Raw genomic sequence first — 17,822 nt, forward strand, 5'->3', positions numbered from 1 at the left:
ATGATGATTATTATTATTGATTGAGAAGTGTCACCAAAAAAAGTCCCTCTGTTCCTCTTTTCACATAATGCCACAGCTGTTGTTTGTGGCATTTCACTGTGAAAGATTTAGTTTCCCCTCTCAGCAGCCGCACAGTTTAATTCCACTGGGAATGTGAAACAATTCAAGAAAAGACAACCAGCTAATATCTGTGTGCACTACAGCTCTTTTTCTTACCCCATCTTGGTGTCCGTCTGAGGCTGTGACCACCAGGGTATAATAATCCAGAGACTCCCTGTCCAGGGGCTTGTCCAGAACCAAATACCCTGAACTGGAGAGAGAACACACAGACAGTTCTGTTGACACTAGAGAGTAAATCAAAAAAACACAAGAGAACCAAACAGCAGAACAGAGTACTGTGGTGTAGTTTGCATTGGTTTTCAAGAATTCTGGTTCAGAGGTCAATAATTACTAGCCTTGTTGATCATTGTGCTCATACTTGCAGCCATTTGTAAGTACTTTTTATTATAGCTTTGGTGTCATGGGGAAAATAGGGAGACCTATGTTGTTTTCTCAAAATGTTTATTCCTTTTTATATAACCACTTTGAAGATAACTTGCAGACAGTTGGCAAGCCCAGATAACCACTACATAAATGCCCATAGGTGTAATTTCACTGTGATTATGGGTACTTCTGTGTTGCAGCTCACACCTATCACCTCACCCACAACAATAAGGCGCAGACAGACATGTGTCATCAGAAAACACAATGTCAGGTAACAGTCAGTCCACAAAAAATACAAGTTAAACATGCAAAACAGTATACTAAGATCATATTTGAATACTGAATAATTGTATTGTAAAATAATAGTATGTAACACTGACGTGCTTAAAGGTTTGTAGAGTAACCATATGAAAGAAACAAAACAAGCAAAAAGCTGGAAAGCCAATAATCAGCTCCATGAATCATTTTTTCATAAAGCACATGGTGTGAGTTATTAGTGTGGTTCACTAGTCATATAATCTCAGACTCAAGTTACCCATTTCATACAATTCAGTAATCAAAAATGTCCAAACAGAAGTCAAGAGATAAAAGTCAGAAGTTAGGGCAAATGATTACAGCAGGAGTAAAAATAAGTAAAAGTGCTCTAGAAGATCAACAGCTTCAGAGCAGCCTGTCTGAGACTCCTGACCAATCAAAACCAGCAGAAATCTTTGATGTTGGCCCTGATTGATTACAATTTTTTATTTTCCGAGTGAAGATTTACATAATGATTGAAGTGTTTTTAATATTAGCCACTTTCATGAATTAGAAACCATCTGAAATGCATGTTCTCTAAATATTGACAGTGTGTTTGTAGGTGTGTGTGTATGTGTGTGTGTGTGCGCAGATGTTAAGTGGTCTACGCGGGGAAAGATGCAAAGCTGTTTTTTAAATAAAGTCAGTTCATGTATATTTATGGCTGATTCATGAAAAGCAAAGTCTAAGCAAAGTCTGCGAAACATCGTACACATACTTGGGCATGCACGCACAAACACACACACGTAGTCTTATTTTCTCATTACAGCACAAATTGGGACACATTTTCTTTGCATGCCTACTGCTCTCAAACATCTGCTACGACATGTGTGGAGGGCCTACAGTAAATCCCATTGTTCCAGATGAACCCAAGATAATTCAAATTTATTCACAAACTAATGGCAATAAACTCGCTAAAAGCTCATCTCTTGCATCCCACACTGATGCTGGCCCTTTTACTTCTGTCTTAAAGTAATCTGAATCCTTTGGCCATTAGTGTGTGCTCCATCGATGCCAGCCACCTAGCAAAACAGGAGAATACCACACCCGTTGGGTGCTCTGCTGATGCATTTCTGGAGTATCTAATGCAGCCAAATTCTGTACAAAAGCAATGAAAAATCGCTCCATCCTGTGCCAATATGGCCTGTGTGGCATACTGCACAAGAACACCTTGGCTTGTCTTCATTGTGCCATTATGCAGAAAACACAGCTAAGGGCGCGAAAGACTTTGGCGCATATTGGAAGATGTCACAATGTCATCAAATATTCCCAGAAATAGCTCTTCAATTCATTTTAATTTTTGCTGTTATGAATTTCTGTTCAGCAGATTGCTTTTTATCTTTTTACTTTTAAATCATCACTTGTCTGTCACTCTCGTTCAACTGTATCTCTCTGACGTCTTTTAGATGCATTTTTGCTTTGTTTGATAGTGATAGTAGAGAGAGGAAGAGGAGAGAGGGGGATGACATGCTGCAAAGAGCCCGGGCTGGATACACTGGATTCGAACCCAGTCCGCTGCAGTTTGGACTCGGCCTTGATACATCTTTTACTCTGTCCTTGCCCTGCTCTCTTATCTCTTTTCCCAAGCCTTTCACTTTTTCTTCCATCCTTATAATTCTGCCCCTTCTCTGGCTCTCTGTCTTTCACCACACTTTGTTTCTCTCTCTCCTCCTCCCTCTAGAAATGTAGATAGGATCTTTCTCCAGCATAAGAAATGCATTTTTAATGAGCAGTAAATGAATAAATACAACAAAAGCCCTCAGAGTCTGGATGTGAGTGTGTGGAGAGTATGTGCATGAGAGAATGGGTGTATTAATGTGAGGCCCTTGGCGGAGCCTGAGCCATGAATGATATAGTTATGGCTGCTTTCAGCCACATACATACTGTACATACATACACACACACACACTCACACACACACAGAGCTTATAACTACATACAGACTATAACTACATACACAAGATATAATTTTCACAGTTATTAACACAACTAAGAAAAAAGGGAGTGCTTTAGTTTCTGAAAGTATTAAATTGAACAAGCTCCACAGTTTTTATCAAACATTATGGAAAAGGAAAAGTGTGTGTGTGTGTGTGCACCATTACTTCTGCTGTAGTGCGAAATGTCCTTGAGGGTCTCCACTGCGGATTTTGTAGGTGATGAGGTCCCTCTCCCGATCCACAGCCTTAAGAAGCAAACAGACACAGACACATACGTTCTCACGCATTGATTCTTATTTCCATCAGCAAATTCTACAATTATATGTTTGATACAGAAGTGATTTCTAAGCAAGGCTAAGCACTTCTGCAGCTGCCAGGGGTAAAAGTATGTGAGGAGATTGTGGAGTAGCTCAAAATTAATATGAAAAAATAGAGATTACAATTTGATTTAAAAACAAAACGTCCACATATTGAGTCAGCTGCTAATGAAAACCCCTTAGCGAGTGACAAGTTGAAACTGTAAGCACAAATAATGACTAAACAGTTCAAATAGTTTGCTAAAAGTAATGGAGGCACAGTTGAAATACAGTAGTTAGCTAAAAGAAATGGATAAATGGGCGAAAACATCGAGCTTCTGCTACTCAGTGATAGTAGAAAGCAAAGATGACCAAACTCACCTGAACACTTTCTGATAGATTATGTGAAAAGATTATGTACTGGTATGTACTGTGTGTGTGTGTGTGTGTGTGTGTGTGTGTGTGTGTGACTGAGGCAGCGTGAGTGTACCTGCAGATTAAGCAGTGTTGCTCCAGTCCTCATGGCTTCGCTGATCTCCAGGCTGTATTGCTGCCGGGGGAAACGGGGAGGGCTCTGGTTGTTCGGGGGCAAAACTTCGATGTAGACGGTAGTAATGGATGACCTAAAGAGTGGGGGAGAGAGAGAGAGAGAGTAAAAGTGAAAAGGTAGAAGAGTAAAGGGGCTAGAAGGGGCCAGCCGGAAAGAGTTCAAAGATAGAGAAACAGCCTGTAACAAAGAAGCTTATAGAGGACGAAAAGTGGCAGAGAAATGTTGGAAAGAGACGGGAGGAGAAAAGGAGGAGGAGACGAGATGGAGGGCAGCACAAGTGGATAGTGAGGAAAAAGGCAGTGTCACAGAGGGTGAATGGTCTATTATTTAAGTTAAGAGCGGCTGGCTAGTGTTTGTTTCTTTGCACCTCATGAGTGTTTAACTAATCGATGCGAGCGTGGAGCCAACAACACTGTGAGCTTTAAAGACGGTGCTCTACTCGGCTTCAGGTTTCTATTGTCCTGTCTGACAAATGATCCTGCTGTTTCAATGACTCATTCATGTCAAGGCTGGTGCACTCACCACTGAGAGAAAACATTTATTTTTCTTTTCATTCATTTTAAGTGTAGTGAGTGACACTATCGTGAGAGGGAAGTGTTAGACTATCCTTCGCTGTGCCCTTTATTAAACAGTGTTATGAGCTTTATTAAGCAGCGTGGGATATTTGAAGACCTTCTGAATCTCACTTAAAAGGAGCCCTGCGCTAAAATACGTAAACCTTTCATGTCATAATAGCATTAATATCAGTAAAGTGGTTTGGACGTCCAAATTGTAGGTAAGGACACTTAAAATGTTTCTAGATGGAACTACAGACATAGCAGGCTATAAAAAAAGAGCAGGAAAATAGTCTTAAAAGCAATTAATTAAGCAATTATTAATTAGTGAATAAAGGCAAAGAAAAAGAGGGAAAGAAACATCAAGTTTCTTATTCATAAGGTGATGACACCAAGAGAAATGTGGATTGGTATCTGACGAGAGATTGTTTAACATTGCAACATTACACAGCGTTAATTTTGCCGCCTGCCAAACAGCTTTGGCCGTACAATAAGCTGCATTTTTTAATCAACATGCCACCATAATGACCTGCAACTGACAGAGCTTTTGTTTCCAGTGCTGTAAACAGCTTGTGCCCATTGTTACTTTCTGAAAACAATTGGTTGCCTGGGTCACAGTTGTCATGTTTTCGAGAACTACAGATTTCAACCCTCTGCCTTACATAATTGGAAATAACAACATATAACCGAAACTAGCACTGACATCTGCTGCACCAATTCTTTTAGATAATTAAGTCAAGAATTTTGATCCAGAGGGACTCCTTTCTCAAACGAGCAAGACACAAAAGAGCTGGGACTCTTAATAATAACTTCAAAATAAAAATGCTCCACTGGCAGCGAACACAACCTTCAGGGCACAGGTTACTTTGTGGGAACCACTTTTCTGTCATATATTACACCACTCCTATGAAATAATGCTGATCACTGTGTGGTTTCATTAAAAGTAAATCAGCTTTGGGTTTCTTCTTTTGATATCCTGACCAATCACCTTTGGATAATGTCTAATATGAATGAAAGTACATGAATAGGAAAGAATAGGTGGGACAAGTGAATGAAGAACCAAAATATTTGCATTGATAAAAGAAAAGAGAAATATAGATGCACCTTCAGACCTGTTAAGATTCATCTCATGTCAAAAGGAAAATATCCTTTTCCTCAGAGGTAAAGAACAAAGTACACATTATATTTAATATCTGTATTATTAAACCCCCTTTGACATACAGTTTCCACATATGCACTTTCAAATAGCTTTAAAGTTAGAAAATAATCATATTCAACACTGTATTGGTGTGGAATCTAGTGTATTCATTGAAGCTTTATAATGTTCAAACTGGCTTCAATGTTCAAGGCTTCATGTTCCTCACCAGCAGCCATCAAATAGAAAAATTCCAGGCATCTTACTGTATATGCATTTCCCAAAACGTATTTCACCATATTATCTAATGAAAATTTTGGGTTCACCACTTGAATTTAAAATACAAGTTCTTGGAGTTTGGCAGCCTATGGCAGCGCAGAAGTTTATATTGATTAACCCACCGGTGGGTCAATGAGATTTACAAATTCAAATGTATTGAATTATTTTGCTCCTGCCTTCTCAGAAAAAAGTCTTGATGCCTGATGCTGGCTTACATGAAAACAACGGTGGCTCGCAGAAGATCAACTGGGTGGAAACGTCACACGAGGAAGAAAACAGCGTACTTCTCTTCATGGTCATTGCTCACATGTCATAAATAAGGGGTTGGAAAAAAACCCAGTTACTCCCATTTCCCACTTTTGTCCCCACAGGACAAGACCACAGGGCTTTAGTTTGTGTTCCTACTTGGCGAGAGTTTCAGCGGGGAGAGAAGGGAGAGATTAACTCCACTCAAACTGGATCATCGACTGAAAAAGCCAAAGAACCTCGGGTCTAAACAATAGCCCACAAAATCTGTTTATGTTCACAACAATAAATAAATAGATAAAGGCTGGAAAAAATGTAAGCTGGCAGAAAGAGTGAAAGCCAGTGTTTTATTAAAACAATTCAGATGTCATTATTTATGAAAACCAATTGAGCGACTGGAGATTATTCAGTCGTGGTTTCTACTATGGCTAGGGCCTATTTCTCCTTCTCTATTTCCACCCTGAAACGCTCTGTCTACCAATGGAAGCAATTCCTTCTTTTAAAATGCTTTCTTATTTAACATGAATTATCCATATATAACTCTTCCCACTTGTGCTGTACAGTACACACTCAAATACAAACACACTTCAGTACAGACGAACACTACGTTGCACAACAAATTCTTACAGAAAAAGAATTCTTACAGAGAGGACGCAGAAAAAATGAAGTTGCTCAGTCTTGAAGTACAACACACTCACAGTTAAGGACATGTTTGGTTCTCTTCACATTTGAGTCATCGTTTGGCCCTACTGCACACACAAATAACTTTGTCCTCTCCAGTCATTTAGAGTTATTTGGTGGTCCAGAAAATCATTATTGGGTTAGATGAGAGTTTAACGGAATGGCTTTGTCACTGAGTGCACTTTGCCGTCCTGTTTTTATTTCTCTGAACTCTGAGCATTAAATTGCTGCTTCCTGGTCTACACTGAGTAATTTTTAGCCGTGTTTTTCAGTAAGCTATCTCACGAATGTCTCACGAACCACATACGTTTCAATTTCTTTCCGATTTTTTATGCAGCTCTCTACACCAGACACACAACAGCTCACCATTTATGTAACCCGAAGCTCACTTTTACATGACCAGTCTATTTTTCAACCTATTTATGTGCGGCACTGTGGCTGACTTGACCCAGTGTGGACTACTTTCACTATGGTGTCATGTAGACAAGGGGTTTATCTGCCGCATTTGTCGGTTGGTATATTTCATTTACACTTTATATGCTTCAGACAACTGCATTTTAGCAGAGATGTAGACTTGAGTCTTTAAGCCTTAAAAACTTACCTTACAAATCCATTCAACTAAATTAACTTGTAAAAGACTAATAAAACAGTTGACATGATTACTGCGACTGTAACTTTCTCTCTTAATAGAAAAGGAGGCACTACAACGTCTCATGTTACTACGACAGTTGAACTGTTGACATGCATTTTGCATCACATTTGGTCAAGCACAAGTAACGACTTCTTTAGGGCTACAACTTCAGGACTTGGTGTTGTGACTTGCTTGGGACCACATGTTTTGTCTCCTAAGCTAGCTTGCTAACATTTGTCACGGGTGAATCTACAATCAGAAATCTCCTGTACTTGATGTACAGCAAGCTCGTCATTATTGTGGTTAGGGTTTGAGGTTCGGATGATTCAGGATGATTTAAGATCCCTCCACTTCGCGCCGGCCTCCAGCGTCGCCCTGTCAGGGCTCATTTTGCTATAATGGCCGCCACTCGCTGTACATTATCCTGCTTATTACACGCTTTCAAAGAAATCAACAATTTGAAACAAACTACTGACTTGAAAATTATTTTATTGATTTGAAAATTATCTTATTGCTTCCACTATCACAGCTGCGTCCATAGCAGCTCTATACAGAAATAACAGACCTAAGAATGCCATGATTGACCAATCAGAATTGAGTATTCAATGCAGCTGTGCAATTATATGTAAAAATAATAACAAGTAACTGTAACTGTTGGCTGGCTGCTTGTAAACCATTAAATTGAGTTTTCCATTTCAACACAAGTGTCCTATTGGTGCAGAGGATTTGGAGTTGTTTAAAAGGCGCCTCTGACGGTGCTGGGCCAAGTAACAAAAGTGTAAAAGTAAAGTAAGTGATATGAGTAATATGTATTGAGTAACTGATTACATTTTTTTCAAATAACGTGCCGAACACACTGCTTGCAAAACACTGACAGTACTATCTCCATATTTTACTACATGCAAATTAAGAGTACAGTGCAGCATAATCTCTTTGTCTTGATCTCTATCAAGATTTTCTTCTAATTTCTTATCCTATCTTATCTGTTCTCTCTGGGGCTACTCTCTTTTCTTTCTTACTCTTACAGTTTGATGAAGGTATAAATGAGACCCCCGAGCATTAACGCTTTTCAGTATTCCGGGGTGCATCTATCTAGGCCAGGCAAAAGCACTTCTAATCTGAATGAAACATGTTTCTCAGGGGTCCTTCAACAGTTCCAGCACCATAACACTATATTAGTATTGCAATACCTGCACAAGCTGAGATCCAGAGCCATTAAAACATGCTGTCACTCATGTCTTGTTGATGTCCACTAGTGACAGGATGCACAGCTCATTTTGGGTCCTGACCCATAGTTTCAGGTAGCGGAGATAGATATTGATTTGTTATGCGGGTTATGTTTTCAGCTGAGATAAACAGGGGGTCTGGGGAAATTTGGGGACAATCTGTGAGCCAATCACTGGAACTACTTCAATCTGCTGGTTCACATTCTGTATTGATTTGGCAGCTATGAGGCAGCTGGAGCCGTGTACGAGACCAGGGGGGGAGAGGATTCTAGCTTTTATGGTGACTGACAAACATAGTTGGACAGATTCAAAAACTGCAGTTGTAACAAATAAAATATTTTAATACAGATATAAATAAACCCTGATGATGATAATTGTTGTTTTACACTGTTTTGTGAAACTGGTTTATTAGACACGGTAGATTGATTCAGGTTAACCTGAGGACAGCCTATAAGTCAACTGTTGAAGCAAATTTCATTTGTGCTGTTTCATAAAGCTTTGACTTTGAGAGCCCAAGAGCTGCAAGGTTTCATAGCATTTAATTATTAGTTTTCATAAGGGATGTCCTGAGCCGATCCAAAGGATTGGTTTTGGGCAGATCCAGGCAAACTTCAATGGATCTGTATCAACTAAAATAAAGCTGATCAAAATCCACCAATTAAATGTTAATTTTGTGAGTAACTCCCACTAGAATACCAAATTGTAAAGGACTGGGTTGAGAGTCCAAAAATTTCAGTGCAGTTTCTAGTTATTTTTTGCCTCCACCTCATCATTTTCTGAATGCAAATGACCAAGGACAGACAAAGACGGTGCTAAGCATGCAAAGCAATAGACTACCAGTTGCAACTTTTAATGACTTTTTAAAAATATATTGTTAAATTAAAGTATATAACACAACTTGACCGGATTCACATTGGCATTAAAATTGAAAGGGCAGCATAAGGTAAATTATCCATTATGAGCAAGACAATGTTACTCTTAGAGGGAAACTTTGACGATTTTCAACCAGCTGTTTATCATTACAATGCCAGTAGTGAACAATGCTCAACTTTAATGAACAAAGCTTAACTTGCCCGCAAGTCGCATTTTAAACTACTTTTTAAAATCAACAAAGTCTCCCTTTAATCAGTCTGCCTTTCTCACAGGAGAGGTAACTGCTAACGGACGGGCTGTTACATGCAAAGCTAAAAGAAAAAAATATTTTTCTTTTCCTTTCCTTTAACATTAAACCACGTGGCAGGTGAGATGATTTAATTTGATTACATTTTCATCACGGAAATCTCCACTGTTGTCAGCTGACAGCTTCAATTAAATAAATGACTGTTCACTGACTTCCTCAAGTGTGTTTTAGTATAAAATGCATCAATAATTGAGGGGGTGGATATTCCCCTTTGACCAGAACCTCCTCTAACATAAGTGTACCTGATCCTCGGTATTGCAATGTGCCTCCTTCTCAAACAGTGTTTTAGATAGTCAATCTTACCTATTGTATAATATCTGTAACTATGTCTTGCTTTTGTCCTGTGCTTCTTGTTCAAAGAGCAAGGACTTGGCATGTTCGTCCTTTCTCCAAGGACACTGAGGCGCTAATTTATCTTTTTGTTGAGATATTCCAAAGTGCAAAACACAAAGCACTACACCCAAGTGTGCTTCGAGTATCAGCAAACAACAGGCTTCCGCTCAAGCTGGTGCCATAGCTCAGTTTGTATGGCTTTTGTTCACTGATTCCAGTTTCTTTTTTTTCTTTTAGAGTTTTCCTTATGGTGTTTCTGTATTACACGATATGCATGTAAACTGACTCATCAAAGGAAGCAAACCCCTTTTGATGCATGTTCTTTTCTGACACCTGCAAAGCACGTGGCATGTTCCTACCGAGTCCCTGATTTATGATGTTTCTTGTATGGTGCAGCAAAACACATTAAAAGAATCAAACTCTTTGTCAGTGCAGCTGCTACATCAATCGGTGGAGCGATGTATGGAAGATTGACCATGTTCCAGTGGATGAGCGGTTCAATGACTGGATTCGCTTCTGCTCTCAGATATTGCACGATAATAGCTAAAACGAAAATTTCACAATTTGACTGCTCTCTGACATACTTTAGCTACCCAATCAATACACGGGGAGTTTATAAAATATAAGGGGTATTTTCCATGAAATAGCCCAAATTGGGGAACAGCCTGGGTTTGTGAGTTGGTAAAAGTTATGACTCCTCATTGATTTACTCCATGAAGGAGAGATGAGGGGCTGGAGATGGGAAAACAGGAGGTAGGGAAGAACAAAAATCTACAAAATGTCACTTTATCAAGTCAGTCCTTATCCTTTTGAATGCAACAGATACAGAGTGCATTAAATTCAGTGTCTCTTACCATCTGTGGGATCTACTCTGGGTGTCATGGGTACCTGCTGAAATGCAGACAGTATAATTTTCTTTCCATTTCCCCAGAAGAGGGTAACTAGAACTGAAGAACCCTCTCATTACGTATGATTCTGCTTTACTATTTTCCATCTTCTTCTTTCCTCTCACACTATACCATCTATTTTCTTCTCCTAGACTCGTTTCCTGGTATTTTCCAATATAAATGTGTAATTCAGGATGTATTTCTAAGCATGAAAAAGTACTGTGAAGATGTGGCAAGGAAAGAGAGACAAAGAAAGAGCTCTTGAGAGGAATGTGGAATGTCTGATTGAGTGTGAAAGCTCTGTTGACCATGCAAACCTCAGCTGCAGACAGACGGAGGAAGTAGAGCAATGAAGCAGATAGAGAGAAACCTTTACCTTCTGTGGGGTAGAGGCCCGTTGTCTATGGCCTCCACAGTCAAAGCGTAGCTCCGCCCAACAATGAGCTCCACGCCTGGTGCGACAGTGATGACCCCAGTGCTGTGAAAACAGTTCACTTAGGATTACATCTTGAGACACAGACCTCCATTTGTCTCATCAATGACCTTATAGTAGTTCTCTAGCAATTACTTATCATTGCAGTTTTGATAATGTGACAATTATATATGCGGATTTACAAATCCTATGCAAGTCATTAATAACAACAATACTAAGATCTCCAACAGTACCAAAGACACCTATACGTCCATTTAACTGAGGTATCTTTTTTTCATTTTGCAAGTGGATTTGTGGTCTCATATCAAAAACAAGAACAGCAGCACTGAGCTTTTTTACATTGAAGAGTCCGCTGAATTAATTTAAGGAATACTTCCACCTTTGGACAAATATGCTTATTCATTTCCAAGCCAGGAGTTAGTCTTTACCGGCTGCCTGGTGGGCTCAAGGTTGTGACAAAGCCCAAGGAGTAGTACTGCTTCCTGGAGTCGCCATATAGCTCCCACATTAAAACACATTATACTGGTTTTTTTTTTTAGATAAAGTCAAACAAGATATAACGTGTATCAGAGAGCGAATGCACAGGAGCTGTTAGTGCTGGAGCTGAATGGTGTTGAACTACAAGCAGTCCACTGGTAAAATTCTCCATGTGTCTGTGTAATGCTTTGCATGGATTCAGCTGCCTGCCTGCTTTCCTCAAGTTATTGATGTAATCGAAGAACCCCTGTGTTGAGTTTTTGTAGTAGCAAGATCATCCACTTCACCAGCCATCCACAGTCAATGATGGATAAAAACTAGGTGATCTTCATGTTGGCCAATATCTTTGCGGCGTCAAAGTTAAGTTATTTTTAGGCAGATAATTCTTGGCTTTTATTGTACAGGCTATACCTCAGAAAAAATACGAAGGTCCAGACTTTGGTGGCGTCAATGGTGGCTATGGCTATGCACAGAAGAGCATCTGTTCCATCAGACACGTGTGAAAAAGATAAATCGACAGCTACAGCTGAAACGTATCCTTTGTATGCAAGCTTTTAGTGATACTAGTGGGTGTTTTCATGCTAGCTGTGTCCCGCTGTTTTCAGTCTTTATGCCAAGTTAAGCTTAATGGCTGCTGGCAGTAGCTTCATATTTAACTACAAACATGACGGTCTTCGCGTCTAATTATGGGCAAGAAAGCGTATTTCCCAAAATGTCACACTATTCCTTCAACATTAAAATGACAATCTAAATACTATTACAATTTAGGTGATGTACTTACCTGTTACCAATAAGAAAATGTCCCTGGTCACCAGCTAAGATCCGGTAGGTGACCTGACCGTTGGCACCTGCATCAGAGTCAACTGCTGACAGCTGTGAAGAAATATAAAGTTTAATCCTTTAATAACGTGTGGCAAATACTAAACATGTTAAGAACTGTATTATTAAAGAATAGTGTGTTTGACACTGTACCTGTAACACAGTTTCTCCCGCCATCATATCGGTAAACAGGTTGACATTATAAGAGACGTTAGCAAAAGTGGGAGTGTTATCGTTGGCGTCCAATACAGTTATGGCCACGGTAACTGGAATGCTCTGCTGGACGCCATCTGAAGCTAAAAGCTGGAGAGACAGAGACACACAGAGAAAGAGAGAATTAAAAAGAATGTTTTCTGTATTTTTCTGACAAGACCAAACAAATAAAATGTTCCTTGTTGTTCCTTGTTCTAAATGAGCAACAAAATGTTGCCTTTTGAGAATCCTGAGGTGGGCGGGCTATGTGCTCAATATGTCCTTGAAATCTTGATAGTATCTTTTTTTTTCCCTGTTTCTTTTGTGGTAGAGTTGTTGTGTGCTTTTTTCGATCCAAACCTCTGTATTAGGTTTATTTATGTGTTTTTGTGGGTGCAACTGAAAACTCTTGAAACTCGTAAAACTAATCGGTCCCAGTTGTCTCCTCCATATTTAATTTCCCCAACATGTTTCCTTTACAGTGTTTGTTGTTCCATGCTGCCTTTAATAAACTCATAAAGTCAGATTATAATGTAATGTGTAAAATACAAAAAGAACCATAGACAAAAAAGATTAATCATAATGTCGATGTACCATTACTACCATTTGCTCCGCTTGCTACTTTTACCTTTTTACAGAGACACATCCACTGTTTCATTTGGTAATTTCAGAAACGTTGCAATGTGTCAATGATGATAAGATGAAACTCAAACACTCAAAGATAGGCAAACTGTCTGAGATCGCTTAGCTCCCAATCCAAGTTTGAAATGAAATGAAAAATGAAATCCAATTCTGCATATTTCTGTTATATTATAGTTATGTTATGATTTAATGTCAGCTTTTATCATGATCCCGGTCTCCTTTGTTCTCCACTTGGCACGCAACCTTAGCGTCCATTCTCCCGTATGTCACAAAACCAAGCAAATGTGTCCATTTAAAATGTTGGTTAAGCAGGCCATGGGTACTTTACATTCACAACAAATTTTGTGACTTTTGTTCCTGTTTTGCCCTCTCCTCCAGCGGTGACTCTTCCGTAAAGCAGTTTATACTACCAAATATCACTAAAACATGCATTGCTCCATCTTTTTGGAAAACATCCATAGTGCAAATCAACAGAAACGACGGAAGCTCCTTCACTGATACCAATCTTCTCCACTGGCTCATATGCCAAGAAGATGATTGACTCCTTTAAATGAAAATCATCCTCCATGTCTCATAGCACTCTCTCCTCCTTGAGTTTAATTTCTCCTGCAAGGCTTTCATGATGATTACTATACACCTCTGCCTTTCAATCAATACACCAGACCTTCTGCTTCTCCCATCTATAACTTCCAAATAGCTGTATGCACACAGGAAGGATGCATTAACTTAGACGATATGCTGCACTCCCACACGTGTGCACACGCTCAGAAGCAAACACTGCCAGTGTGACGAGGCTGAACCGGACAGATAACAGACTGCTGTATGAAGTAACAATGCTGTATGTCATATGGGGAAGAACACACAGAGAAATAGTCTGTGCCTGGCAGCGGGCATCCTCTCTGTCCAAGACCAATAAACTGCTGCATTTGACTGCACTGAAATAAAATAGAGAATAAGAGAGGCATAATGGCGGATTGAGAGGGAGAGGAAGAACAAATGAGAGGGGGAAGAATGGGGAAAGTGGACTAGAGGAAGACAACCACAAATAATACGAGAGGCTGATTGACAGGACAACTGATGGAAAGAGGGATAGCAACTACTATAATAAAGTCTTGTTTTCAACTTTTATTTCTGCACTTTTACCACAACAGTAGTTGTAAATTCTGGACTCTGAACACTGTTCCCTATTTATGAAAGGGTATAACTGTAATGCACATAACTTGCATCTCTTTTCGTCTATTCTCTTTCATTCTTTGTCCCTCCTCTCTCTCCTCCCTCCATTTATGCCGCTTCTTTTCTTTTATCTGTAACCTCCTGCTGGCTTATTTCTAAGTCTGTTTTCTCTCCTTTACCTGGCCGACCACCGTTTTTTCCCTGCTTCTCCCTACTTACTGGAAAAAATTGATACCTTGGGCTTGAAATTTTACTGACCCTATAGAGCTACCCATGCACATGCCTACAACTATCCATCTGCCCCCCTCTCCTCCTGTCTTCTTTTCTTCCTCTTGCTTCATTTTTCATTAGATAAGACTCTTTTTCCTCCAAGACCACCGCCACTCCATTTTATCGATGTTCCCTGATTTGAGGGTGAGTTATTCAAATGCATTCAGACTTATCTCTCTCTCACACCCACAGTGTCTTTATAATGCACACAAATGCCACGGCTCTAGAGTACCATGAATGTATAGGAGTCCTGTGTCTCTCTGTCCAGTGGCTGCACCAGGGTGAGATATCTTCTGATTCCAGTAGGAGACACAGAGAAAAGGTGAGAATAGCTGTCCAGTGATAGCTGAAGCTGAGGGTCCCTGGTCTGTTGGAGAGAGAGACGGATGTTTAGAGAAACACAAATGGTGATCTTTTCCCTTTAAGCTTTAATCACCCAAGAAAGGTACTGTTGAATATGTGGGGGGGAAACATGTCTAAACCTGGAAGCTGCCCAGTGCAACCCACTGAGCACCTCCACTGGTTCAATTGAAGGAATACAGTGAGATTTTATAAGACTGGAAGCTTGCCGAACATACTGACAATAATGAAAAGAACAGATAACAAAAGTAGCACATTTTAAGAAGGCAAGAAACAGGTGTTCAATTATATCAGTTTCTCTCTCTCTCTAAGTCTAAATTTGGTTACATATTATTGTATTTCACAAATTAAGGGAAAAGTGGTATAAATATGTGGAGGAACATAACAAATAATGATGCACCCATATGTAAAACAGCTGAGTGCTCAGATAGGAGAAGGTGAATGAAATACCATCTCCTACAAGGTTTTCTTGACATAAAAATTCTCCTAAGGCTGTGTGTGTGTGTGTGTGTGTGTGTGTGTGTATATGTATATGTGATACACTCAGTGATGGAGAGGCAATCCTCATCCAAGTCCTCCCCTGACATTACCCACACAGTCGCTTCTTCTGTGTGTGTGAGTTTCATTCCAGATAAGGCTGGCTCAGCAGGGTAGGGGGGCTGATAATATTGTCGATGTAGCCAGTGTGGATATTGAGTCATAAATAAACACACACACACACACAGACACTCAGTCGTATGCACACATAAATAAAAGTGATGGACAGCACATAAAAGCAATTAGGACTAATCATCGTTGTTGGTACTTAACGCTGAAAGAAAGACCAGGGTTAGCAATATTTAAAATAACTCAATGTATATCAACCACCACAAACACAAACACACACAGACACACACACACACACACACACAGTCTCAAGAACACACAGAAAAACACACATTATCCTCACTAAGCCCATTCCCTGCTATGAGGGCCTTTTAGAAAGCAATGAACCAAAGCTTGTTTTTGTCAAAACGCCTATGCTACATCTTAAACAAACTAAGCTCTTGGGAATGCATCTGCGATAACAATGCTGCAGCACTGTAAATTCTTACATTATCACTGAGAGGCAATTTAAGAGGGAAATGGTTTTACTATCCAGATTCGTGGGGAAATTAGATAGGGCACTTCACACACTGCAAGCAAGGCACAAAGCAGAGATTCACAGTCACCATGCTGCTGGTTTTGTTTACATGGTGATTTAATTGCGGTTGAAGACGGGAACTGGTTTGTTTACACACTAGAGACTTGCATTTCATATTATGGTCAGCTAGAAGTTCCAAGGTGCTTCTTTTCCTTCAGGCCATAATGTAAGGATATACCAGCACAGCGTTTAAGACTGTGGGTTAACCCCAAACAGCGACTGTCCAATCAGAACTTAGGAAATGCCACAAGGAAAGGCAGGCCTGTCAGGCAGCAGTCAATTTCTATGTGGTAAAATGTTTAATGACAATCAATTGCAATCTAAATCAAATCACTTTCAAGCCACCATGAAACATTGAGCAATTGGCATTGAAATTGAGTAAATAAATTCTAGTGAAGATTAAGTAAATACATTCTCTGCTTTATTAACATCAACCAGCTGAGGCTTCAGAGGACTCAGCAAAAAGAGGCAACGGCAGAATGAACAAACTCAGTTGATACCTACAGGCATCTCATTGGCCGTCAGCTATAGAAGAAGTAAATGCAACACATTATATGAGTGACTCCTCAGAGGTAAAGGGCTACAATACAACACACAAAAATTCTTGTGTTTGTTTAAATGTGAGAGAAAAAAAGTTTTCACAAATAACAAAAAATTCATTTTAATTTAATTAATTAAATTTTTTACACACAAAGGCAATGAAGTGATGTGTGTATTAGTATATTAAGGCTTTCAACAATGCTAATTAACATTTGGATAACCTCTTGATTTTTGCAAGAGCTTCTTCATTGTTCTCTGTATTTACAATAACATTATTCTGACTTGAGTGTTACCATTTTTTTTTAGTATTCATCAGTTTACAATGGTTTTAGTCACTGAATTCTGAATGCTCTCCTTACCTCTTCCACGTCGTTATCCAGAGCCACGATGGCCAGCGGTGCAGAGAGGCTGGCATTGCTTGCTATGGTGGTTCCCACTGGTGATGCCTCACTGACGTAGCCATGGTAACTGATCTCCAGGAAGTAGGGTGCCTGGTTGTTTTCATCCAGAACTTCAATTTGGAGGTTGGCAAAAGCTGGCAATGGGTGACCGTTGTCCTGTTCTGCCTAAAGGGAGAAGAAAATAATTGGTTTTTTTGGCTGTGATGTTTCACCTTCTGTACACCAGCCACTACACCTAGTGCTGAAACGCTAGTTAATGATAATGTTTTACATAGTAAGTAATAAGACTGCAGTTAAAGGGGAACTTTGCCTTTTTCAACTGGCTTTGCATCATTATAATATGGATAACATATGAAAAATAATCAACTTTCCTCCATGTTGTCCTCACCCAGTATCGCCACCCGGAGGCACAATGCATTCTGGTTGTTGTAGGTTTTCTAGGTAAGGCCATTGCTCTCTCTCGATTTTCTATGGTCAAAAATATTTGCACCTTTCTACAGCACAGACAACCCAGTTTTGTGAAAATACCTTTCCAGCAGTGAAACACTTCTGTAATGGAGCTCAACATTTTGGGTTTGATAATAAAACAAAGTCTGTGTGCTCTCTTGTATAGAAGGTTG

General features: G+C 39.6%; 1 protein-coding gene across 1 annotated transcript in view; it reads right to left on the bottom strand.

Moving 5' to 3' along the window:
- The window catches only part of LOC139219518 (protocadherin-15-like), a 143,070-nt gene that overhangs the window by 77,297 nt on the left and 47,951 nt on the right, over window positions 1-17,822 (bottom strand). Inside the window, exons 11-18 of the mRNA XM_070851409.1 lie at window positions 17,161-17,367; window positions 14,951-15,085; window positions 12,595-12,744; window positions 12,404-12,495; window positions 11,089-11,190; window positions 3,501-3,633; window positions 2,880-2,959; window positions 217-310 (exon numbers count right to left, since the gene is read on the bottom strand). Coding sequence (XP_070707510.1) covers window positions 217-310; window positions 2,880-2,959; window positions 3,501-3,633; window positions 11,089-11,190; window positions 12,404-12,495; window positions 12,595-12,744; window positions 14,951-15,085; window positions 17,161-17,367 — 993 coding nt within the window. The remainder of the gene's footprint in view (window positions 1-216; window positions 311-2,879; window positions 2,960-3,500; window positions 3,634-11,088; window positions 11,191-12,403; window positions 12,496-12,594; window positions 12,745-14,950; window positions 15,086-17,160; window positions 17,368-17,822) is intronic.

Source organism: Pempheris klunzingeri, chromosome 20 (assembly GCF_042242105.1).
Source record: "Pempheris klunzingeri isolate RE-2024b chromosome 20, fPemKlu1.hap1, whole genome shotgun sequence".
Classification (NCBI taxonomy): Eukaryota; Metazoa; Chordata; class Actinopteri; order Acropomatiformes; family Pempheridae; genus Pempheris; species Pempheris klunzingeri.